The sequence below is a fragment of the Plasmodium chabaudi genome (assembly GCF_900002335.3).
Source record: "Plasmodium chabaudi chabaudi strain AS genome assembly, chromosome: 7".
Taxonomy (NCBI): Eukaryota; Apicomplexa; class Aconoidasida; order Haemosporida; family Plasmodiidae; genus Plasmodium; species Plasmodium chabaudi.
This window is the reverse complement of record NC_030107.2, coordinates 733430-759821: the sequence shown is the minus strand read 5'-3', so window position 1 is coordinate 759821 and position 26392 is coordinate 733430. Positions and strand designations below refer to the sequence as shown.

General features: G+C 23.6%; 8 protein-coding genes across 8 annotated transcripts; 4 read left to right on the top strand and 4 right to left on the bottom strand.

Annotated features, from left to right (window-relative positions):
* Positions 1–30: 30 nt before the first annotated feature.
* PCHAS_0720700 (perforin-like protein 5, putative) lies at positions 31–2076 on the top strand (the record flags this gene model as incomplete). The annotated part of the gene is made up of 1 exon (XM_016797703.1): positions 31–2076. One exon carries the CDS (start codon positions 31–33, stop codon positions 2074–2076), a length of 2046 nt encoding a protein of 681 aa, XP_016653631.1.
* A 963-nt stretch (positions 2077–3039) lies between these two features.
* On the top strand, positions 3040–5898 carry PCHAS_0720600 (conserved Plasmodium protein, unknown function; the record flags this gene model as incomplete). The annotated part of the gene is made up of 1 exon (XM_738903.2): positions 3040–5898. The coding sequence occupies one exon, from the start codon at positions 3040–3042 to the stop codon at positions 5896–5898; it is 2859 nt and encodes a 952-aa protein (XP_743996.2).
* Positions 5899–6676: 778 nt separating this feature from the next.
* PCHAS_0720500 (perforin-like protein 4) lies at positions 6677–8704 on the top strand (the record flags this gene model as incomplete). The annotated part of the gene is made up of 1 exon (XM_732347.2): positions 6677–8704. One exon carries the CDS (start codon positions 6677–6679, stop codon positions 8702–8704), a length of 2028 nt encoding a protein of 675 aa, XP_737440.2.
* A 1076-nt stretch (positions 8705–9780) lies between these two features.
* On the top strand, positions 9781–12264 carry PCHAS_0720400 (conserved protein, unknown function; the record flags this gene model as incomplete). Its single annotated transcript, XM_016797702.1, has 13 exons — positions 9781–9879; positions 9978–10037; positions 10193–10225; positions 10337–10390; positions 10481–10531; positions 10623–10681; positions 10801–10918; positions 11061–11282; positions 11398–11464; positions 11590–11709; positions 11797–11890; positions 12003–12057; positions 12160–12264. 13 exons carry the CDS (start codon positions 9781–9783, stop codon positions 12262–12264), a joined length of 1137 nt encoding a protein of 378 aa, XP_016653630.1.
* A 701-nt stretch (positions 12265–12965) lies between these two features.
* PCHAS_0720300 (conserved protein, unknown function) lies at positions 12966–14111 on the bottom strand (the record flags this gene model as incomplete). The annotated part of the gene is made up of 2 exons (XM_739965.2): positions 12966–13563; positions 13672–14111. The coding sequence occupies 2 exons, from the start codon at positions 14109–14111 to the stop codon at positions 12966–12968; spliced, it is 1038 nt and encodes a 345-aa protein (XP_745058.2).
* Positions 14112–16044: 1933 nt separating this feature from the next.
* Positions 16045–17652, bottom strand: PCHAS_0720200 (conserved Plasmodium protein, unknown function; the record flags this gene model as incomplete). Its single annotated transcript, XM_016797701.1, has 1 exon — positions 16045–17652. One exon carries the CDS (start codon positions 17650–17652, stop codon positions 16045–16047), a length of 1608 nt encoding a protein of 535 aa, XP_016653629.1.
* Positions 17653–18588: 936 nt separating this feature from the next.
* Positions 18589–24350, bottom strand: PCHAS_0720100 (conserved Plasmodium protein, unknown function; the record flags this gene model as incomplete). The annotated part of the gene is made up of 17 exons (XM_016797700.1): positions 18589–18753; positions 18893–19308; positions 19475–20384; positions 20519–21673; positions 21759–21924; positions 22057–22180; positions 22272–22418; positions 22519–22587; positions 22728–22818; positions 22921–22988; positions 23070–23115; positions 23201–23272; positions 23351–23430; positions 23526–23858; positions 23952–24044; positions 24143–24197; positions 24303–24350. The coding sequence occupies 17 exons, from the start codon at positions 24348–24350 to the stop codon at positions 18589–18591; spliced, it is 4038 nt and encodes a 1345-aa protein (XP_016653628.1).
* Positions 24351–24878: 528 nt separating this feature from the next.
* PCHAS_0720000 (U6 snRNA-associated Sm-like protein LSm3, putative) lies at positions 24879–25641 on the bottom strand (the record flags this gene model as incomplete). Its single annotated transcript, XM_016797699.1, has 4 exons — positions 24879–24953; positions 25151–25240; positions 25350–25435; positions 25617–25641. 4 exons carry the CDS (start codon positions 25639–25641, stop codon positions 24879–24881), a joined length of 276 nt encoding a protein of 91 aa, XP_016653627.1.
* Between the last annotated feature and the right edge of the window lie 751 nt (positions 25642–26392).

Below are 26392 nucleotides of genomic sequence, written 5' to 3'. Positions count from 1 at the left end.
CATTTTTATTTACGAATGATTGTATAAAAAATGGGAATAAGTAGGTGTATTTGGTGGGCATTTGCAGTGGCAACAACCCGTGTAGTAGTGTACTGCATTTTGAAGTCGCATAGTATATATGATGCACGTTCATATAATAATAATGTTGATATATCAGATATTAAATACTTGGTAAATTATTTAGGGATGTCTTATGATATTATCAAAGGGAATCCAATGGGCGATCCATTATTTACTGTCGATCTAGGATACAAGAGGTATATTTTGAAGGAAAAACTTTGGTCGGATGAAAATGAAAAGGGTAGACAAAAAAAAGATAATCAAAATAGACAAGAACAAAGTAAATATCAAAATGAAATGGAAGAGAGTACAGAAAAATATGGAACTAATATCGAAAAGGACAATGACATATTTTTTATAGCTAAAAAAAAAGACAATATAAAATGTGTTTATAATAAAAAAGGGAAAATAATTAAAAATTTAAAGGATATAGATGATGAATATAAGAGTTATAAACTTCCAGCATTATATAAAATTCATCCTTTTAATTCTTCAAATTATTATAGGATGTTAGTTGAACGAATTGAAAAGGGGTATTCAATAATTATTGATAAGAAAATATGTTCTAGATATTTTGTTGCTTTAAAAAATGTTGACAGTAGTAAGTTAGACCCATTTTTTATAAATATGTTAAATGATTTAGAAAAGAATTATAAAAACATAAATATAAATAAATATAAATGTAGTGTACATTCATATAAAAAAAATAAATATGATCAAAATTGCTTGAGAACAATAACTCCATGGATTACCTTTTTTAATTTATATGGAACTCATTTAGTGTCTGAAGTATATTATGGAGGGAAAATTATAAATATATTGTATTCGGAATATTATAATAATATATATAATTCGGAGCAAGTTCAAATATATAAAAAACGATTGAACCCGTTTACAAGTGGAAGTAAACTTGGGAGTTTTTATTTTGGATCGATCATATCAAAGAAACAGAATTCCACAAATCAAAAGGACAATGATAATATGTTAACTTATATAAAAGAAAAAAATACGATATATGATGGTGGGGAAGATATTAAAGAATATAAAGATGGTGAAGGAAAAGTTCTTATGATAAATGGTATGGAAGATGAATGGGAAAAAACAATAAATGGAAAATATGCAAAACCAATTAAATTAATTTTAAAACCTTTTTCTGATTTTATAAAAACAAATGATGGGAAAGTTGCTTATTATAAAGCTTTAGAATATTATTCTAACATTACCTACTCGGAATATAATAAATATCCTTTTGAAATAAATAAAACAGAATCGGATTTATACAAAATAAGTATTAAAAAATGGCATCAATATATAGATAAAAATATGAATTTAAATATATCACTTAAATGTGAAAACGAAGAAAAAATCATGAGTGGATTTATCTTAACAAGTAAACAGAAATTATATGATGACAATATAGTAATGCATGTATGTTCATCAACTGATGAATGTTCTAGTGGAATAAATATAGCATCAGATAAAAGTTTTGAATTTGGTTGGATACTATGTAGTAAGCATAATTTAAATGAAGTATATCAGATTTATAAAAAAGCAACACATGAGAATGAACAAATTAGTTGTCCATCAAATATGAAAATAGGTTTTGGATTTATATTAACAATACAAAAAAGTTTAAGTGCAAATATTGTAATAGAACCATGTATAAGTGGTACAAGCATTTGCCAATCACAACAAAAAAATAAAAATGAAAATTTTCAAAATTTTTTTTGGGTTAATTGTCTTCCTAATAATAAACAATTATTCATAAATACATTAGAGTCTAAAGCTTTGAGTCAAAAAATGCATATAGACAAAAATACATTAGTTAGTTTAAAATGTACACCTGGAAAATTTATAATATCTGGATTTGCACTTGACTATATTTCATCTAGTATAACAGATTATGCATTATGCGAAATAGGAAGCTCATCATGTGATATAAATATTCGAGTTCAACAACCAGGCACCCAAGAAGTGCACATGCCTATTATATATATCGTATGCTCGTCCATTTAGTTCGTACTAAAGAAGTTGCAAAACGTGCTTTGCCCGAAGGACGACATATTTGATGAGGCCCTACTCCGTTTTTCCACTTCTCAGTGGTGTATGCATTTTACATCGAACTGTTTTATCTTTATACGTTCACTTGATTAAAGATCCGTTGTTTTAATTTTAATGCATGCTATTTTGCTCGTTTATTTTGCTATGTTTACATATAAATGCGTAAAAGAATGACGTATTTCGTAAACTATAACCACTTTTTAATAAAATTGAACCGACCTAAATAGCTTTTCCCTTTAGCTAGCGCCAATAAAATAGTGAAAAAATTTTGGGATTATTGAAAGATTTTGGAAATAAAAAATCGAGTAAATTTTATATTTTAAAATGAGGATTTAGAAAATAATATTTCACTAGTTTATGACTATACATTTTTTGTTATAAATATTTTCTATATGTGATGTGGGTTTCTAATTTGGTATTTCAAACGGTGAAAAAAATTATGCATCAAATATATGCGTATAATTATGTATTGTGAATATGGGGTGATAAAATATTTCGATTTAGTTTGGCAAAAATAAAATGCAAAATATATGTTTTAAGTTTTTTTGCAAATAAACGAATGTAGTAACATAATAATTCTATCAATTTTAATTATTTGTATTGATAACATTATTGTGTTACCGAATTTTATTTTGTTCATCCAGTTTATTAGAAGGGATGGGAAAGTGGAAATTCGGTAGAGAGTTCTACAAATTTTTATGTCGGAATAATGGCTATACTTTTAGGTGAGGAATATATGTTAATATAAAGATATATAAATGTGGATACACGTATGTATGGTCATAACATTTTTGTATATGCATTGTGTTTAAAATTATGAATAAGAGGTAGGGCTATGCAAAATGAATGTAAACAAAATCGAAGGCATAAAATAAAAGAAATAATTTCTATACAGTCTGTTCGCTTACTACATGAATAATGATAAACCTTGTAAAGAGAACTAAGCCAATAAGAGTTTTTAACTATTTGCTCGATTTTAACACACAATTTTATATACATGGAAAAGAATACAAAAGTTATTTTTCAACCTATGAAAAGGGTTTAGGGAGAGAACAAAGAGAAAATAGCAACAATGAAGAGACCCAAATAAACTGCATTGATGTTGCTGACAAGGAGAGCAATAATTTACAACGAGCTTGTTATAAAAAGAAGTATATATCGTCTAAAGAGAAGAGAAAGATCTATTTGGAAAATACAAAAAAAAATACAATGGATAAATTAAATATACAAATTGATGAAGCTAATTATGAGGACTTATTAAAATATAAAAATATAAAAAATGTAATTTTAATGAAAAATAAAAAAGATATATTAAAATATTTAAACAGTTATATATTAAATAATAATAAAGCTAAGTATTATATTTTAAGATTGTTAATGTTTACAATAGTTAGTAAAATAAATGAATATAAACCTAATGAACTAATATATATATTACACACATTTAAAGAGAAAAATTTTTTAAACCCATTTATAATATTACATATATCAAATAGAATATCAACAAATGAAGAATTTATTAAAAATATAAATATTAATGAATTTGTTTTTTTAGTAGACATTTTAAATGTTCCATTATTAATAACAAATAGGTTTATACAGTTTGTTCAAAATTTTATAAATACAAATGTAAACAAATTTTCATTTACTGATTTTTTTACTATAGCATATTTTTTAGCTAAAAATAATTTATATAACAATTATATTTTTAATACTATAGAATTTTTTTATGAAAAATATGGAAACCATTTATTCTCAAAAGTTTTACAAGAGGAGAGTGGTTCAGTTAAGTCTGGTTATATTTGTAACAACGATCAAAATTTAATTGGGGAACTAGCTTATGAAGAGAAAGGAGTATTAAAGGATGTCCCAGCTAACCTTTTTAAACAAGCTCCTAAACATTTATTTATTTTATCAAAATATGGATATAGAAATGTGTGTATATATAAGAATATTTATAAAATAATTACTTTGAAATGCTATTTTTATAAGCCTACTGAAATAAGCTCTATACTAAAATCAGCAAAAAATATAAATTTATTTAACAGTGTTTTATTTCAAAAATTAACTGAATGTATAACAAAAAATTTAAGTCAATATAAAATATGTATATTATTAGATTGTTTAAATTGTTTGTCTTTTTTTAATTATAAAGATAATAAATTAGTAACAAAAATATTAGTAACATTACCAAGGTCTATACAAAATTATACTTCCAATGATTTTGTTAAATTAATATTTTTTTTAAATAATTTTACAACCTTTTCAAAATATTTTATACTATTTTTTAATCAACAAATTCTATATTTTTCATCATCTCTTGGTATAAACCATTTAATTGAATTATTAAAAATTTCAATTCATCAAAATTTTATATCAACACCTATTTTTTATTTATTAAAAATTAAATTGGCAAGCTTTATTTTGCACACAAATGTTACTACCCCAAATCATGAGCATAATATTAAGCAACTCTCTTTTATTCATGATCAAAAATGTCATACAATATATAAGGATAATACAAAAAAATATATCAATGAAATAAATTTAAAAAATGTTATAGACATTTTTAATTTAGCTTATTTCATGTCTGCTTTTTCCTCAGATTTATTTCACAAAAGTCTAGAGTTTGTATTTATGATGCATAACAACTTTGAACAATTAAGTTTAGAAGAGTTAAAAGACATAACACATATTTGCAACTATTTTATTTTAATTCATAAAGATTATGACCATTTTTGTAAACATAACTTATATTTAAATTTAAGAAATTTTTTTGATTTTATATATTCTGAATTGTTCAGAAAATTTGAAGACACACAAAATACGAATGATCACTTATTATATCATGACAAACCGTTAATCACTGAAAATTGTGAAAATAATTATTCATGTAATAAGGACGAACTTATAGCTTCCTTAAAACTGATAAATAATATCAATGAAATAAAAGTTATGCACAATAATAAACCTTTGCCATGTAAAAATGAACTAAATGAAACAGCACACTACATAAACATTTTAGAAACAATTATGATAACATTTCTTTTTGAATTAATGTATCAACATTTGAAGAAAAAAAATATAAATAAATATATATATATATATTTTTACAATCTCTATATTAAATATATAAAATGTTTATTTTTCAACAAAAATAGTGTTATAGCTAGCTATACTAAAACAAACAGCCACTGTTTATTTTTAATTAAAAAACTTCTTCCTATAATATATTCTCTAGATTTTAAAAAATATATTAAACCAAATCCATATCATATATCTACATATACATTGAGACCATTCCAAAATGAAGATAGCGATTTACTTAAAAGTTGCCATAAAAAAAGAGGAATACTATACCACCATCAAATAATTAGAGAAATATATGAAATGTTAAAAAGTTTAAAGCATAATAATTATAAATTTAAATTTATTAATAAAAAGCATGGTGAAAGAAATTCAAATTTTTTATATACCGATTATATATATGTAAAAAATATTAAAACACAAAAGAAAATAGCTATTTTATTCGCAACACAAAATTATTATTACACATCGGTTGATGAGCTGAAAATCAGTTTTAATTCAGTTGACGACCCAAAATTTTTTGAAGAAAAATCTTTGACTAAATTAGCACAAATACAGTTGGGATATTTTAAACTGTTCTTTTCTACTGTCCATTTAGTTCCATTTTATTTATGGAGAAAAATGACTTTGGATGAGAAAAAAAAATATTTACTAACTTTCTTAGAATATAATGAAAAACCAACATCATAATGCGTTCATTTTTTCATATCGCATAGTTGTAATCGTTGTGTTGTTTTGTGTTTGTAATTTTTTTAATTTTGTTTATTTTTTTAATTTTTTTGTGGTTAATTTGTTCATGCAATTTGTAACCTACAGTGTGGAAAACCAATTAACAAGGGGGATATTCACTCCAAATGTCTTATCAAGGCAATTTAATTTTTTTAATTTATTATATTGTAAAGTAATGATATATTTATATACTACTTACTTTGGAGGGGCACACATAGGTGCTTGCTTATAAATTTCCAAAAATGCAGACTAAACGGTGAAAACTAAAAAATTATTTAAATATGGAAAAGAATAAACAATGATTGGTTAATGCCCTCATATTAAAAGTTTAATTTAATCTTTCGAAATTATTGTCTCTTTATTTGGCTAGTTGTATAAAATATGTCAATTTTTTATTAACAAGACATAATAATTTGTGTCTAGTTGTATGAAATACCCCTGTTTTTTATTAACAGGACATAATATTTTTTGTGACTAGCTATATTTTAGTCAGTGTTTACCTGAATGTAGGGCTTTTCTGCAATTTGTGTGTGCAAAATTTCTCCTTTTTTTTGTTTAAAAAAAAATAAAAATAATATGCATGGCTAATTATAAGTATATAATTTTATATCCTTTTCAATAATACAAAATATTCTAATAAAAAATATCACAACTTTATAGGAATAATTTAATTATCCATTTTTAGTGATATTTTTTTATTTTATTTTTTGAATACAAATGTATCAGTAACGTTTTTAAAATGGTTATTAATTTAAAAATTAAATTTCCCAAAATAAGACATGTACTTATTTTGGGCTTCTTTGTGGTTGGTTTTGGTATGTGCTATGATCACAATGATGAAACCAAAGAAGAGTTCCTATTCAATAATGAAATATATAATAAATACATAGGAAAGGGATATGATATAATGTTTGGGTGGCCATTACCAAATAACGAACTTAATGAAGATATAGGTTTTAAAGAAGAAATATTTGACACAAAAAATAATATAGACTATATTAATGAAAATGTTTGTCATAAAGAGGAATATTTTAAATTTATCGAAGATATAAATGATGTTGCATATATAGCATTGAATAATATAAACATAGATGATTTGAATAGAAATATTAATCCTTTTTCAGCCTCTATACCATATAAAGGATATTTTACCGATTTAGAAATAAAAAAGAAAAAATATATCGTTGCAGAAAATACATGTTTATATAGTTATGCAACTTATAATTTAAAAGAATCTATTAAAAATATAAATTCCGATTTTTTATTAGACACTGAAAAATTACCTATTTTGTCTAAAAGTGTTGCTGAAAAAACTTGTTCAAAGTTGGTATATATGTATAATTCCAAGAATGAACAATGTATAAAATATATTAAGCCATGGATCACTTTTTTCAGAAAATATGGAACACATGTTATTGTGTCAGCTCACTTTGGTGGGAAAACTATTAACACGTTAGAAGTACCAATACAAAAATTTGAAGAATTAAAAATATATAATTATAAATATTCCATTGAAAATAATAGATATTTGAATGTATTTAAAGATCGATTACTTTTGCAAAATATACTAAAAACTGAAAATGGTAGCCAACATAATAATATGCAAGCTGAGAAAGCAGAAAAAAATTATGACGATTTAGAAAAAAAAACAAATGATGTATTGAACAAATATGATAATTCAAATTCAAACAAAATAAATTTAGATATAAAAGGGGGCAACAATTTAAATGATGATTGGAAACAACTAACTTATGAACAATGGAAAAATTCTATATATACAAATATAGCACCTATATATCTTGATTTATTTTCATTGAGTTCATTTATGCATATTGAAAAAAAGGAATCATATAATAATGCATTATTATATTATAACAATTTATTTGGTATGAATCAAGAAAATTATTATTATTCCCAAAATATAGCTGATATATTACTTGATGGAAAACAAATAACAGGATATGGGAAAGGATCTTTAATTTTAACTTGCCCTGATGGGTATACTAAAAGTACTGGATTTATATTTTCATTTGATAAATCTATAGAATTAACAAATAAACAAAAAAAAGAAAAGAAAGTTTTAGAAAATAGGATAAAAATACACCCATGTTATAATAAAGGGGAATATGACACATCCTGCTCTTATGTAAATAAAAATTCAGATATTATAACTTTTGGATGGATATATTGTGTAAAATATAATTTTATAAAATTTGAAACGATTTATAAAAAAAATGATAATGGACCTTCTGATGGTAAATCATTAGAGATAGCATGCCCCAATGGAAATAAATTAGGATTAGCATTTAAAATAAAATTAGATCAAGATAAAAATTTAGACAAAATAAAAATAAAGCCATGTTCTATAGGTGATAATAATAAATGTACTATTGAGAAAATGAAAAATAATACCGATTATTTAATTTGGGGATTTTGTATTCCATCATTTTATCAAGGTATAAATTCGTTGCAACTCATATACATCGATAAAGATGATGTAGTTTCAAATGTTCAAGGGGCTTGTTCAGATATATACAAAAATGAATATGATGATATTTTTCTTGGTTTTACTTTTTCATTTAGAAAAGATTTAGTAGATGGATTTAATATGTCTACATGTGATGGAGGAGTTAAACATTGTATTAGTAAAATACATAAACAAAAAAATAATGTAAGTATATCTAAAAATACAGAACAAAATTATGTTGGAATGTTTCTTGTGTGCAGAAACCATGGAGAAAATGACCACAAATTTGTAACACTATAAGGTAGCTATATGTTGTTCTTATAAAATGATAACATATTTTTTATCTACTATCATGGTGAAATACATACAACAAAGCGATAGAGGATATTTTTCGAGCCCTTCATTTGTTTTATCTACATTTTTTTCGTTATTCATTTTGTGTAATGAGATAAATAAATTCGTATACCACATCTTTATTATTATGTATTGATCATATTTTTTTCGTGACCTTAGTCTATGTATGTACTGTTTATCTAGACAATGCATAAAATGTGAATATGGGTAATAACACGTGAATGTATTACAAAATGAGATGGGCAGTAAACCAATTCAGCGTCCCAATGGATGTTGTCTTATACATAGTGTGCAAGAAAAATGGATGTAAATAAAATGAGCGTAATAAATAAAGGGAATAACTAAAACCTACAATGTATGTTGTATTTGGGAAGTTATATGGAAAATTATTTTGAAAAATTACAAAGATGGAAAAAAGTAAAATTGAAGAAAGGTACAATTTTGGTTCGATTAAGAAGTTATACTATTCTTTAATCGGAGTTATTTTCCCCCCATTTTTTTTCTTCATTTTTTTCTTCATTTTTTTCTTCATTTTTTTGCCCATTTTTTTTTAGCACTTTTTAAAGAAATGATTGATCACATTCTACAAAATAAAATTGTTGAGAAATGTGTTTTTAGATATATATATTATATGGGACTTATCATAAAAAAAATTCTCAAAATTGATTATATTTTTAATGTATATTTATTTGAATAAACACAATTGAAAAAATAATATAAAATAAATAAAAATATAATAACATGTAATTATATATTTCATAAAAATTATATATACTTTGCTTTATATAATACCTATTTTAATTTAGCGGAATAAATATAATATATACGTCCACATTAATATGTTTGTATGTTGAATATATAAGAAAATAATTACAATATGTATTTATTATTATTTAAACTGTATAAGATATTTTAAGTAGTACCTCCTTCTTTATTTCTACACGACTATACAAGTATATTTACTTACTTATCATATAGTAGTATTGCTTTACCAATTTTAATGTATATTATGTTGTGTTAATATGTATATGCTTTTTAAAGATCAATTAAAAAAAGACGATGAAGAAAATGAAAATCAGAAATTAGTTACAAATAAAAAAATATATCCATCTTCCAAAAATGTAATTAGATTATACATACATATGGACACACACAGTTGTGTTGTTTTCTTATTAATTTTAATTTGAAATTTGAAAAAAAACATGTATATTTTTTTTAGGAAAATACGCTATCTTCAAAATATTTCCAAAAAGAAAATCGAAGATTCAAACATAACTTAGTAATAATAATAATAACAACAATTTGTAAAATAAGACACTCTGTAAATGTTTCATAGCTTATGTCTATTCAATTCAGAACATGAGTTTTATCAAAACCTTTTTTATTTCCTATATTGTATATATATTTTTTTTTGTATTATCTTGTTGTTTATAGAATATTCTAGATAAGAACAATTTAATAGACATTGTAAGGAATATATTTCAAATATGGAAAAAGAAAAATGCATAGAATAAAATTGATATGTACATAATTTGGAGCTAGCCAAATAATTAATTGTGCTTATTTTTTTTTTGGTAGAAACTGGAATTAACTAGTGAAATAGAAAACGAATTTGATATAACAAAAAATAAGGTAAGCATATGTGCCCCGAATAAAGTACACACAAAAATATTCTTTTTGCACATATTTATTAATATGCCTACTTTTTTTTCCTTTTAAAAGGATGGAGAACCAACAGGAGTTGTAATAGCATGTTGTCTAGGAACAGATTTTGTAATATATGAACAGATAAAAATATTTGCAAATTAATTTATTTCGGTTTTATATAGCAAAAATATTTTTAATTCGTTTTATTATTACACAGCACTTTTCCCGATTTATAAAGGATCTTAAAGCACACAATATAAGCAAAGATTTTATCAGGTAAAATGGGAGATAATACATAAAAAGATGTTCATATATTTATGGCAATATTCTATCTTAAAAATATAAGAATGCATATATATGTATACATTAAAAAAAAAATTATATCCCCTTTTCAGAATAAAAAAAGTATATAGTGAAGTAATATTCTGTTCAGCCTTCGAACAAAAAAAGACATTTTTTTTGTTTCGCTTTGGTTGTATCGTTCTTTGGGACTTCACCATAAAAGAGAAGGAGGTAACAAGAATGTGCGTAAAAAACTGTGTGCTCATGTTTATATTTATTTGAACTATATTGATGAGTATTGACAAATTAGCTTATATATGCTTAGTACACCTGTTTAATTACTTAAATTTTATGGTTGCCTTTCGAATTGAAGATCTTAATTGCGAACTTGAAGAAATATTTAAGTGAGGCCTATGCAGAAAATAACATTGAAATGGATAGCATGTTTTACATTATGAATGTGCCAAATAATGGGGATAGCCATAAACACGAAAAAGATATAGATAGAAATTCCTTTAAAATAAAGAATGATATTATATATATTTATACAAAAAATATATTTGAAAAGTTAAGTTATTCATACGCATTAGCACAGGTAAAAAACAAATGCAGCACAATCATTAAGCATTGACAAATTATCGGTACAAGCAATACCATATTTGAACTAAATAAGTATCTTTTCCCTTTACTTTTTTTTTCAACTTTTCCAGAGTGTTAAATTATCGTATTTTGAAAATGTGGTTGATGATACAATAGATAAGACAAAAAATATTCCAGGTAATATTTTTAATACAAATTTTTATGAATACCCCCAAAATGTTATATACATAAGTGTGAAACTTACAAAACGTATGAACAATGCTTTTATTTATGTTTGTGTTGCATGTGTTCATTTTTTTTAGAGTGTATCGCTAGAACAGGGAAAATTCAGTTAAAGAAAAATGACATAAGTAAAAAAATTGGAGAATTATTTGTAAACAGATTTTATGTAAATATGAATAGTGATATGTTAGACACACCAGGTAATAATAAAATAGCTTTTTCAAATATTTACATGTACATACTATGTTGTAAAAAAAAAATATATTCATATTTTATGTACTGTTCAGAAATATTTTGGGACCATGAAGATTTTACTGAAACATATGAGCATTTTAGAAAATATTTAGATATATCCAAAAGAGTAGAAATATTAAATCACAGGTAAGAAATATTATTCTTTAAATAGTATGATAAAAATTGTCATAATAATTCCATTCATTTTTTTATTCTATATTTAGTATGTTGATATGTGGAAATTCGTTATTTTTTACAGACTTGATATAATTAAAGATTTGTATGATATGCTACAAAACGAATTAACAATTCAGGTTAGTGAACATAAATATATGACCATTTTTAGCTAGTTTTTTTTTTATGCACAAGTTAATATTTTTTTTTTATATTTTCACTTTCCCTTTTCATTATTATAGCATGGATATAAGTTAGAATGGATAGTTATATATTTAATATGTGTAGAAGTTATTATAGATATTGTTTGGACAATTATAATTAAAGGTGTTTTTAAATGGAGATAAATTATATTATATATTTTTTTGAGTTTGCTAATAGTTTATAGACATTTATGAATTTTTCCAGGTTTTATAATTTTTATATCTTTATTGCTTGTTCATAATTTTTAACAACTTTTTTTTTAAACAATCATAATATTATGTATATATATTTTTGTGTGCATGGAATAAGCACAAGAACAAAATAAATAAAATAAGCATAAATAATATGGAATGAATATATTAAGCCATTTTGTTCTTAAAAATGGGTAAAATATAGGATGTTAAAAAAATAATCAAAAAAAACAAAAAAACAAAAAGATAAAAAAACAATAGCCTTAACAATTATAATACTGACAAACAATAAATATATGAACAATATGTAACCTGTATATTCGTAATAAACATATAATATGTAAAATAATTAATTTGATAAAAATTCAATAGACAATACCCCATAGGGGAAAACATTTATATAAAACTGAAAATATAGAAATTTTCCTTTTTTCTTACATTCTTAAGAAAAATAGCCAATATTGTATATCTGCGTATATAAGTATTAACTCATCAAATTTATGCATGCAATAATATATATCGAATGGGAAGTATATTTGCCCCAGTTCTAAATGCGTAAAAGCATTATCCATATAATTTTTTTTTTAATTTCTATAATTATTCCTAATTCATGGTATCTTATCGCTTTATCGATTTTGTTATTAATATATTTATTAAGGTTGTCTCCTTCCTCTTCTATTTTTATTATTTGGTCTTCCTGCATTCATATTATTGTTTGGGGCTCTTTCTCTATTTGTTTCAGCAGCTGTTGGTGTCCTTCTTGCTTCAGTAGTTGGTGGTCTCTTTATTTCTTCAGTTGCTGGTGGTCTTCTTACTTCAGTAGTTGGTGGTCTCTTTATTTCTTCAGTTGCTGGTGCCCTTCTTACTTCAGTAGTTGGTGGCCTCTTTATTTGTTCAGCTGCTGGTGCTGTTCTTACTTCAGTAGTTGGAGCTTTTTTTATTTCTTCGGGTGCTGGTGTTTTTTTTACTTCAGTAGTTGGTGCCTTTTTTATTTCTTCAGTCTTTGTGTCCTTTTCTTCTACTTTGGTACTTTCAATTTTCTTCATGGGTTTTTTGTCTTTGTAAATTCCAAGCTCTTTTTCATCATCATTATCTTCTTCTTTGGTTTGATCTTTTTTTTCCTTATAAATATAACATAGTGGAACAAAATAATCGACGTAGCAATTGTCTACAAGTTCCGATTCTTTAAGAGTCAAAAAGTTATTTAGGGGTGCTCCTTTGTAAAGTAAGACAATATTATCGACGGGTATCCTAAAAATAAAGAAAAAAATAAACGAGAAAAAATGAAAAACATTTTGAATAATCATATGAAAGCACAAATAAATTATTTCGTTTCCGTTTTTAATTTTTTGAACTTACGAAATGTCATCGTCTGTGGCACTGTAAATTCGCTGCTTTAATACTCGAACTTCTGATGTGTCAACAATTCGGATTTTGATGGTTTGCCTACAGCAAAAAGACCATAAAGGTATACATCGGCTTGTTCCAGAACCACATGATTGTAATGTCCTAACGTTTATAGTTATCATTGATGATACATACAATTCTAATTTAATTGTTTTTCTATTCGATTTATTATATGTTGACAACTGTTCGTTCAACTTGCATTCCACTTTTGCAAAATATAATACTAAGGATGAATTATCATAATTATAATTTTTTAATTTTTTAATTTTATTAATAAGTTCATTTATTTTTATATTGTTATTTATATCTGTAATCTGATATGACGTTGACTCTTTGTTGATATAATCATTTATAGTCACTGTTATGTCGTCTCCCCCTGTACTTACGTGCATTATTACAACAAATGAAATAAAATGAAATGAAAAAAAGGAAAATTAAAAAATAATTTAAAATAATTAATTAAATTCCAAAACGGAAATATGAAAATTCAATATAGATTGAATTATTATTTGTAGGCATGCCAGTATATATGTTTGTGTTTGGGTATATCACTTCATATATATATGCAAAGCATATTATTTTTACGCTCTTTTAAAACAGGGTAAATATATAAATGCGTCAAAAAAAAATAAATAAATGACAATATATATAGACTTAATAAACATTAGTCAAATAATTACATCATGGTGTATATAGGCCAAGTCAAATAAAACGAATTTAGGGGACATATAGGACCATCCCTTTAGTTTTATAAAATATATTTTTTATAAATAGGGCATGGTACATTGGTGGTTTACCCAAGGGCACATATATATATGTATAAATCATACAAGGTCATATAAATACAAAAAGTACTTGACTAATTTATATAAGCTTGGAAATATAAATCAGCATACAATAATAATAATCACATAATTATATATGCAATTTTTTGCAATTTTTTTTTCTACGGAAAAAATATAAAAAAATACAATAAGAAAAATAATGAAAACGAAGACTTTTAAATTATATTTTATTTTCAATCACGAAATTTGGTGTTCTGTTTATTTTTTTATTTTTTTTTTATATAAAATTGTATATTTCAATATAAAGTTATTAGCATTGACAATAATATATTGGGTACTATAATAATTATAAAATTTAATAAATAAGCATAAAAATAATTCTTAATGTAACAAAAGGTATAAAGAAAAATATTTGGAATATAAATCTTAATTCTTATTAAAAAGCATATTTATATAATATATAAAAAAAATACTATATGCATATTAATAAATATATATGTATGTGGGTAAGATATATTATTAAAATAATACAATATTTTTTATGAATTATTGTGCGCTTATATTCTTTGCTTAAATTTTTTTAAAGCTACAAAAATACTATATATGTTATTTAATTAAAAAAACGATAAAACTAAGGGGAAAAAAAAACGAAACAAATAACAAAAAATACAAAGTATAATTTTTTTATTTATATTAATAAAGTTGGATTATTTCTAAATAACTTATATATTAAAAAATTATTAAGATAGCATATTTATAGTTTTTACAATAAGGGCTATAAAATAAATCAAGTTATACAATTATATATTTATTATTTTGGTCTCTCTTGTTTTATTCTTTTTTTTTTATATCTTGCATTTTTTATCGCATTAAATATAATTTAATATTATGAAAAAAATATTAAAATAAAGTAAACCTTATTAAATACTAAATTATTCTATTCCCATTTATTTTAATATTATTTGTATATATGTAAAAAAGGGGTAGCAAATCACGGGTCTAAATAAATATTAACATGCATACATATGCATAATAATTTATATAAAGACATGAACAAACAAGAAGTTTTTGATAACTGTAGAAAATTAATATTTAAATAAATAATTAGCTGTCCTAAAAAATCAAAATAGCACGAAAAAACGCAAAAGGTAGTAACAAAAGAAATATTTAAATATTCATACAGTACTATATTCATAGTACAAGCATATAACAACGGGTTACATAAATATAGGTTTGATTAATTGGTACTTGTATTGCAATTAATGATTATATCATTTTCGCCTGTACTGCAATACAAATAACCAAAAATATTATTTCAAAAAAAAAAAATAATCAAAATTTACATGAACGTACATAAAAAAAATGCTAAAAGTAGCCATTTACGCATATATTATGTTCATATAAAAATGTTACATGCTTTTTATTGTAAAAAATGCATTGCATATACAAAAAAAAATAATTTAATCTAACAAAGAATATATATTATATGCGTGATGGTGGTTCACGCAAGTAGAATTTCCCTTTAATTCATCCTAAAACATTAATAACCATATCTTTGCATTGAATTGCTATAATATAATAATGCCTTGTGCACTGATTTTACATCATAACCAAAAAATTCATAAAGTTCTGAAAATGATAAAACCCATGGTTGTATTCCATTTTTTTGAAAAGGATGAATTATATTGTATATAAAAAAAAAGGAACTAATATATTCCAAAACAAAATTAAGAATATTTTTTTTATTAATTTTTTTGGTTGCTTTATAATGTTTAAATGTTGAAACGAAATAATCAATTAATCCTATTCTCAAAGAAATAACAACATCAACGGATACGTCATTATATAATTCGTTGCATCCATCTTGAAAAATATCTTCATGGGAAGGTTTTACATATAAAGGTATGTTGTTCTTAATTAATATTTTAACTGACTCGACTATATCTTTATTGTCTAATATTGAGTTTTCAAAAAGTTTTAAAATAAAGTTAGTTTCTTCATTATTGACTGTTTTGGAATCCAATTTATCAAATACATTTATCTCATTGTTTGTTTTTTTATCTACACTCGTTTCGCCATTTAATGAAGAGCAAAATAAAATAACAATGGTTTTATAAATTTTAACAAAAAAATGTGCTAAGTGCTTATTTATTTTAACAAATTTGAATTTATCTTTTAAAAAGTTCACTAAAATATTTTTTGATACTATAAATAGATTAAACAAATAATGGACAGAATTATTAAACCATGTTTTATTTATGGTGTGATGCATATTTTTATGATCTAAATAAAACATTCTCTTTATAATATGTTCTATGTTTTTGTTGAATGAATTAGAATTATCTGATACTAATGTCCCTTTTGATATTATTGTATTTTTTTCCGTTATATCTATTAATTTTTCATGGGAGTGTGTTTTATTCATAAATTTTAGATAAAGAGAAAACGGCTCATATCTAAAATGTTTTTTTAAAGATTCTTGTTTTTCTATTTTGTTAAAGGGAATTTTCTTACCAATAGGAATAAATTTGGTTATAACAAATTGTTTAATAAGTTTTTCTAAACATTTTTTGGGACTTCCATTTTGTTTTGAGTCTGATAATTTGCTACTATTGTGCTCGAATTGGTCATTAAGTATATTTGAATAATTATGCTCATACAAATGTTTTGTCAGTGTTTCATAAAATGTACAATCAAAAATTGGATTTGGTATGTATATAGTTAAATACTGAACTTGGAGTTCATACAAATATATGATTATATCAATTATATATTTTATAAATTTTGTTTCATTCAAAATAATAATGTCATTTGTTTTGAAAACAATATATATATGCTTAGGTATTTTATTAATTTCTGTCTTTAATAATTTTTTTCGATCTTTTTTATTTTTAAAAAATTCGACAATATTTAAGATAAAGTTATTTTTTTTTTTTAACAGACTGTCCAAAGTAAAATTATAAATAAGCCATTTTGTCTTTTTAAATAATTCCAATTTATTAAAAAGTTGGAATATGATAAAATTTTTAATATTTCTTACAAGGTAATAAAAATACAAATATATCCATAAAATGATATATAAACAAATTAATACGATATAATCAATTATATTCTTTGAATTTTTCATAACTTGCTTTACTTTATTCATTTTTTGAAGACGCACACCATATTATTGTTACTGATGTTGTGTATGATCTATATCCTTATCCTTTTGTATTTTTACACGTAGTTGCTTGTTAATTTCCATTGAAATTATATTTGGTGTTATATCTTCGCATAACTTATGATACAATCCTTGTTATATACATACTCATAATGATATAAAAATGCTTTAGTATAGCATACCTTTTTATTTTGTATCATGTTACGAAATTATAAGGTAAAAAATTATTCCATGTTAATGTTTTTTTCGTTTGTCATTCTAGCTATGTTTAATTTTTTCAAATAGCTAAACACATTGTTAAAAATTTTACAAAAAATAAAATCAATTAACAAAGAGAGTAAAATGGCGTATATATTCTAATCTGACTTATGAAACTGAGCATACGCATGTACTACTACGAAAAATAAGAAAGCCTTTATACTTATCACTATTGTATATGCTAAAAAATGTGGCTATTATATTTTTTTTTCTTCCCTATATATTTTTTTTTTTTTTCTTTTTTAGCTGTATTTTTTTTATTGGCTGTTTTGTTAATAATAAAAATATGCTAATACAAAATTGTACACTAAGTTAATTATAAATGGCTCCGAGCATATTATATACTAATCAATTGTTTATCTTATTTTTTTAATGTGTTAAATGTTTTTTTAATTTTCCAATTATTAAAAAATATATGTTAATAATAAGAGCAATCGAAATGAGGGGAATATAAACATATGCATACAACCTTATTTGTTAATATAATTTTTAATATATTTCTTAGAGTAATATTTGTCGATTTTATAAAATAGCTAGTTTTTAAGTTCGAAAAAATATATATATCCTTAATTATGTTAAGAATAGTAGTAGCAAAAAAAAATAACATAATCATACAGTAAAATAATATGTAACACATTAAAACGGAGAAACACATATTGTGGGTTATTCTCCACAATTTTCATTTATTTGTTGAGACAAAAAATTTAATAATTGTTTTTCACTTGTTTCATAACCAAGTTCTTTGTATGCTTCCATTATTTCCATAACTGTTTCTTTTTTATACTTTTTCATTTTAATGAAATTATTTAAGCATTTATCTGCTTCATTCTGTACAAATTGAAAAAAAAATAATGTATATTAAGAAGGTATTTACACATGTCTTTATAACTACAACATAAGTATATACATATTCGTTATTCTCAATAGTTTGACATAACCCGTTTTTTTTTTCAAAAATAATATGTACCTTCATATTTAAATGTAATAATATGATAGATAGGGATGCCCATATTTTATGATTAAAAATGTTGATTTCATTGGATTTATATAATAACTTGTATGCATATATATATTTTTTTTTTTTGAAATAATAATATGAAAAATATAAATATGCATAACTTGTTTTATTTATTTGTAAAGAATTTTTAATCATGATTTTAGAGTCTTCATATTGATTTAAGCAAATGTATAATTTGGCTAGCTGGATATATATTTTTGCTCTTATGTTGTCATAAACACATAGATCTAAATACTCTTTAAAATATGTAATTGACTTTTTATAGTCTTTTAATTTATATAATGATTCTGCATAAATATACAAGATGTCTAAATTGTTATTATATTCTTTTGTTTCATCGATAATCTTAACACACTTTGTAAAATCTGTAAATAAGCCCATATGTTATATAAAGGTGTGACTGTATTCATTTCATTTTCTTTCGTATGTATAATAGTAGGAAAAAATACAATTCATAAATATGCTTATGCAAAGAGGACGAAATAATAAATAGTAATCATGTTAAATGGGGTATATAAAATGTATTCTTACCTTTTATAGAAAAAAACAATCTAATAATTAATTGTCTATACAACGATGTTTTCAATGCTGCTTCGGATAAAAACATTTTATTATTTTCATATATATACATAACAATATTTAAAATATTAAATTTTAAGCAATATATAAGAAATAATATCATAAGCTTATCTTTCAATGGCATATCATTTATATTAGCTTCAGAACAATTTATTGTAATTTTTTTAACAACTGATAAATCTTCTTCCTTTTTTTTTGATGATTTTTTTTCTTTTTCTTTTTCAATATTATTCAATGTGCTTGGACTATTTTTGGAATCGTACTCATTTCTATTGTCGACATTTTCATTGTCTTGATCTAACCTTTTGGATGTATCATCTTTTTGCTCTTTATCATTTTCATCGGCATTTTTCTTTTCAGTACTACCATCTTCTTTGTCTTTATTTTTTTTCTTCTTATGACTTTTTTTATCTTTTTTTTCGTCTTTTTTTTCATCTTTTTGTAAGCTTATTTCATTCATTTCATTTTGGTCGTTGCTATTAACATACACATATGGATAGTTTGCTTTTTGAAATTTTTCATTCTTAAAAAAGTTGGAATTTTTTTCAATTTCTTTTTGAATTACATTTTCATTTGTATTTAAAATTATATTCATGTTAATATAATAATATATATAATTACGCTTGAAAAAATAACAAAGCGCTTTTATATATATACATATTTCTTTGCTTATAAATATATTGTTATGGTTAAATGAACTATGCAAATATAGACTTTTCATATCCATTTCTTCATTGGCTTTATCTTCCGATTTATTTGTTTGAAGAATTTCTATAAGATAATTTGTGATCTGTATTGCTTCATCATATTTCTGTATGTTTAAATATAGTAGACTTAGCATCAAAATGCTTTCTATATTTTCCTATAGAAAAAAAAATATAAATTATATGCTTATCAAGTAGTGGTAATGCATACATAAGGAATGGGCATGTGTGTGTATGAAAAATGCACACTTTTAATTTATAGCTAGCTTTTTTTTTTTTTTTTTTTTTTTACAAAATTGGTGAGCTGTATATAGGTGGAGAGTGCTAAAATGGCTGACTGGATTTTTTGAGGTTGAATGTACTTTTGGTATGAATCATAATTGGGATGATATTCAAAACAATCGTTATATTCCAAATTATTTGAAGTATTATTTGGTGTATTAAATATGTTTTTTTCACTTAGTGTGCAATATTCTGTATATTTGGCTTGCTGCTCTTGTTCATTATTTTGCTTAGCGAATTGATTTATATTATTTGTTATTAATAAAATTTTTGAATATTTATATATAATATATGTAAATATATTTTTTATTTCTTTATTTTGTTGTAAATTAAAGATTGATATTATATCTTCAACTTTGTCATTGTCTTTGTATATTTCACTTTCTCCTTTTTTGTGCATGTCTTGGTCATAATTTTTTTGGACATCCTCATAATTTTCAATATAATCAATTAAATAAGAATTACAATTATTTTTACTTTTATTTTTGGTGTATATTGATGATATTAATCCTTTTATATCATTAGTATTGTTAGAGAAGTATTTTTTTGTTTCTTTTTCTTCCATTTTATTATAGATATATGACTGATCTATATTTTGGGTAGACTTATTTATTCCCTCTAATTCCTCTCCTGAAATATTTTCGATAATATTAATAATATGATTATATTTATGGTTTTCTAAAATTTCCATATCCTTTTTTTTATAATCATAAAATGAGTAGATCTTTTTAAAAAGTATAATTAATATAGCTTCAGCAAATTTTTCATTTTTTTTATTTTTTAATAAAAATTCATTTTCACAAAATATTGTAAATAAATATTTGTCTATATCTTTTATATTATTTTTATTTTTTATTTCTTTTATAGAAATATTATTAATATCTTCTTTTTTTTCAAAATAGTTATTTATAATAACATTACATGATTCAGTCATAATATTAAATAGTTGGGTATATATATAATTTGTATTTTCATCAGGCATATAGCTTTTACAACCAATACTGTTATTTTCGTTATCACCACCTTGAGCTTTTTCTTGGCTCATATTTTTCTGTTCTTTACTTGCCACACTCTCTTCTTGTGGACCTTCTTTAAAGCTTGCATAATCGTTTAAATTAAAATTTTTGTAAATATTTTTATTTATTAATTCATATATTATTTGTACCTGAGGAAGTGATAAATATGTGTATATGCATAATGACAAATTATTATATGCAGTATATAATAAGACATAGTATGAAATAAATTACCATGACATTTTTAATGTTGTTATATAGATTAATATATTTTTCATTTTCTTTTAAATTATTTAAAAAATTAAAATATTCTTGTGACATTTTATAAATTTTTATATGTTCATCTTTTCCGAGCTTGTCTATTTCGGCATTTATCAATTCAATGCCATTCAAAATGCAACTGCCAAATCGGGAAAAGTAAAGGACCATATTAATAATATATAAATTTGCTTCCTTTCTCATTAAATGTAATAAATCATGCTAGGCCGCCAATAATTTGCATAAAGAAAAAAAGAGAGCTAGAAAGATTTACTTGTTAAACAAGCCACTGATGTTTTCATTTTTTTTATCAACCACATCCTTTACATTTTGAATTGTTAAATTTTTAAAGCAATCTAAGTATAGGGGACTTTCAATTGATTGTCGTTTCAGAAAGGCTACAAAAATTGTGAAAAAATAAATTCCATATGTATAATGGCGAAGTGAAAGGCTTGCCTAATTTTTCAAAAATGTTCAAAATGGGATTACGCTTGTAAAATTGGATTGTTAATAATATGTAAGAGTTAGCAAAAATAAATGTTTTTTCATTTTTCTTTCCCTCTTTATCTTCTTTAGTATCCTTTTCCGATTTTTTACTACTCCCCAAGAGTTGTAATTTATATTTTGTGTTTATCACTTAAAAAAGGATGTAATATAAATAAGTTGAGCTTGTTTAATATATGAAAAAATAAATAAGTTTATTCATTATGTCTTTTTTTTTTCATTTTTTGTATACCTCTGTTTGACACTAAATCTGTGACATTAACTTCAAATTTTCCACTTAAATTCTCAACTGCGCCGTTCGCTAAAATGGGATGAAATAATTTATGGAAGAATGGATATGTCTGTGCATGCGAATTGGGAGGTCTATGTCTATTTCATTAGCTTTCCCTATCTCAATCTTTATCTTTTAAATCCCCATTTTTAATTGTCAATTTTTCTTACCATTTTGGCGTTTCCCATCGTTAAAGCAGAGTAAGTATGCATTAATATTAAACGTTTCATATAGCAAGAAGTTGTATATATATTCTGTTTCCTAAAAAGTGAAATACATTTTATTCGACATGTACAGGAAGAAGTGTTACTTTGATAATATCACGACACATAGTAGGATTGAAAATTTTTTTTTTTCTTTTACCTTTACGTTTCTATATTTGTATACGCTATTTTTATTCCAAACGATTTTACATTTATCAGATTCGTCATCTAAATTTTTATAAAGTAAATACAATATAGCAGATTAAATTAATTTAAAAATAAATAAAACAATAAAAGGTTTAACAATACCTTTTACAAGTTTCCCATCATTTAAGCACAAATCCAAAAATGCTACCTAAAATTGCAAAATGAAAATATTAAAAAATATGTACCTATCAAATGTAAGATAAAATGGGAGTATTACTTTTTCGTTTTCCTACTTGAAAAGATAAAGAACCTTTTTTCAAAAGTTTGTCTTCTAAATTGTTGTAAACATTGAATACGCCATCGACCTAACCAAAAGAAAGTTCTTACACATGTGCATGTCCACATTTTTTTAAGCACTATCTCATTTGGCAATATAAAATTACTTGCAAGTTCATGATGTTGTAGTTCAATCTTCCTGCATACTCTCCGATCAAGGTATTTATATTTAAGGTTATACAAAACCCTGCAATGAAAATCGAAAAAAAAGGAAGAAGCAAAATGTATATATATAAATACAGAAATGAGAAATGTATTATTTTGGAAATTGAAAAAACTAACTGGCATCAATATTTTGTGTTAATAATTGTTCTTGTTTTGGTGTCTTATTTTTTGAAATATTTTTTTTTTTTTTTTTTTTTTTTTTTTTTTCCCCATCTTGTGTATCATATTCTTTTTCACTGTTTTTATTTTCGTCATTATGTTGAGAAGTTTGATCCGAAGATTTCTCTTGGCATTTATATGATATGATTACATCCTTTGTTATTGTTAATTGGTCATGTAAAAAAGGGAAAAGCTTTATATCCTCTTTCCCAATACATATAATATTATCATTACTGTTTACAAAAATTTCAAGACTTATAGACTTTTCAATAACGTCATTTAGTGCACTATCTGTTGTAAGGCCATAAAGAATAACAAAAATGTCGGTGCAAAAACAGATAAAAAATAAAGCGAAAATAAACAATTTTTGGAGTCGATACTTACTTTCATCTATTTCGATATAGTTACTGGAAAAGTTTATGTTCCTTGAATTATTTTTAGATATTATATTTGACTCATAATCGTTGTTATAAAAATCTGAAAATAATAACACATTGATAATACGTGAATGTAATCAAATAGATTTTTTGAAAGCATTCCATATTTTTCTTAAAAATAAATGTTGTAATACACACCTGTTAATTTAATTGTGTATGCAAATGACTCATCCGATGAAGTAAAGTTTGTGACCTGTTTATTTATTGTTTGAAGGGGAAGACAAAAAAAGAAAAAAATAAATGGGTAGTAAGCAGTTTATGGAATATGCTTTGATTTTTTTACTTTATTTTTTTTTACGTAAAAGGAGACTATAAATGGCCCCTCCGGCTTTTCCTTATATTCCATTTTAATTATAACAACAAGAATGAAATAAAAATGATAATAAAAAATTATAAAATATGAAGAAATGAGATATAAAGAAATGGAATAGATGGGGAAGGGATGTTCTAATTTTTATGGCATTGTTATTTCCCTTTTGTCTTATATTTTGTAGCCTATATTATTATATACATTTAAAATGGATACGTGAAAATTTTTTTCCCTTCTCTATAGTATCTCTTAGTATGTGCTTGCTAGACATGTTTATAATTTTTCATTTCACAATATTATTTTTTTTATACCCATTTTTTTATATTTATTTTTTTAAATTTTTAAAAGAGAAAAAAATTAAAGATACAAAAAAGGTGAGGTTCGGAAAACATGAAAAAAATAAAAAACAGCAGATAAAAAAAAATACAAAGGTAATTAAAAATAAGTACATGTGTGCGAAGAAATCCAAATGTGCAATGGCGGTTAAGTATTGCCCTTATATTTTAGGGAGAGAAAAAATATATACATAAATATATTAGAAGCCATCTTGCATATTTTAAATAATCATTTTGCAGCAGATGATACTAAAATGATGGAATCCCCTCGAACAAAAACCATATCTAAATTTCTTTCAATTTGCTAAAAAGGAAAAGGAAAAAGAAAAAGAAAAAGAAAAAAGAAATCGTAATGAAAAACTAGCAAAACAATATTAACGGGTCAGGCTATAAAATGGGAGATTTATATGGGGTCTACTTTAGTCGTCACTTTTTCAAACACTCAAAAATGAAAGCACAGAAATATAGAATAAACTTTTCTACAAATCCAAAACTGCTTACCTTCACACATTCTTCATTATTTTCAATGGTAACTTGTTTATATTTCTCTTTAGCATTTGACAAAACCATATTTAAGTGATTATCGTAAGCCTATAAATGGAAAATCAATTATAAATAAGTAATCATGGGTCCTATACAAAGCAAGGGGTCCATATCATTTTACTCAATAGACTATAGTAATACATTTTGATTTACTTACATCCAATGTTCCGGTTAATTCTCTATCTCCTTTGCATTTAAGAAATATTTCTTCTTCCATATTTAGTCGAATATAATCTAGGGGGCCTAAAAAAAGTCAATTTTAAAATATGTATATATGTGGACATACGAGAATGATCCATTTTAATGTTATAGGTTAAAACTTAACATATATAAATATAGAGTATGCTAAACAAAATATTTATGTAATTATAGTTTTTCATTATTCATTTTTTCAAATTTTTTTTTTATATATTTTATGGATTACTTTGTATTAAGGCTATTTTCTCCATTTTTGGTAAATTTAAGTGAATAACACACGGATTATATTAATATCTTAATAATTTACCTATATTTAAATACGTTGGCCCAATTGTTTTTATTTATATATTTATGTATATATATTATACTAAATAAAATAAATAGCTTATGTTGTTCATATATTTTTATTACTTGTTCATATTTTTTATATATGATAATATTTAAAAAAAAAAAAAAATATAGAGCACATATTTTTTGTTCAAAAATTATACGAAATAAAATATTGAAAAAGCAAATTAATTACTACCTACTTCCAAAGATATATATTATTTTTTTAAAACATTTTTATATCATTTAAAAATAAAATAAATTAGTATCCCTTAATTATACAACTATTTACTTATCCATGATAATATTTAAAAATACAGAATTGGATATACATAAAAAAGGTTGTTGCTATACTATATTATTTTTTTCATTAAAAAAATTAGATTATAATTTTGTTTGGAAAAGGTGTCATTTTTTTATAAAGTATATATGTTGGTTTATGTCGGATTAATATTAAAAATAAATCATAAACAAAATAATAATTATAAACATTAATATGGTGAAATTAAAAATAGTTGTTTGTATGTCACACACAAAAATATACATATATGTATGTGAAAGAAGGCATATGTTTTTAGGTTATGTGTACATAAATATTGAGACACAAAGTTTATGTAAAAAAACAAAGAAAAAAAAAATGTATTATATGACTACATATAGGGTATTTAAAAATAA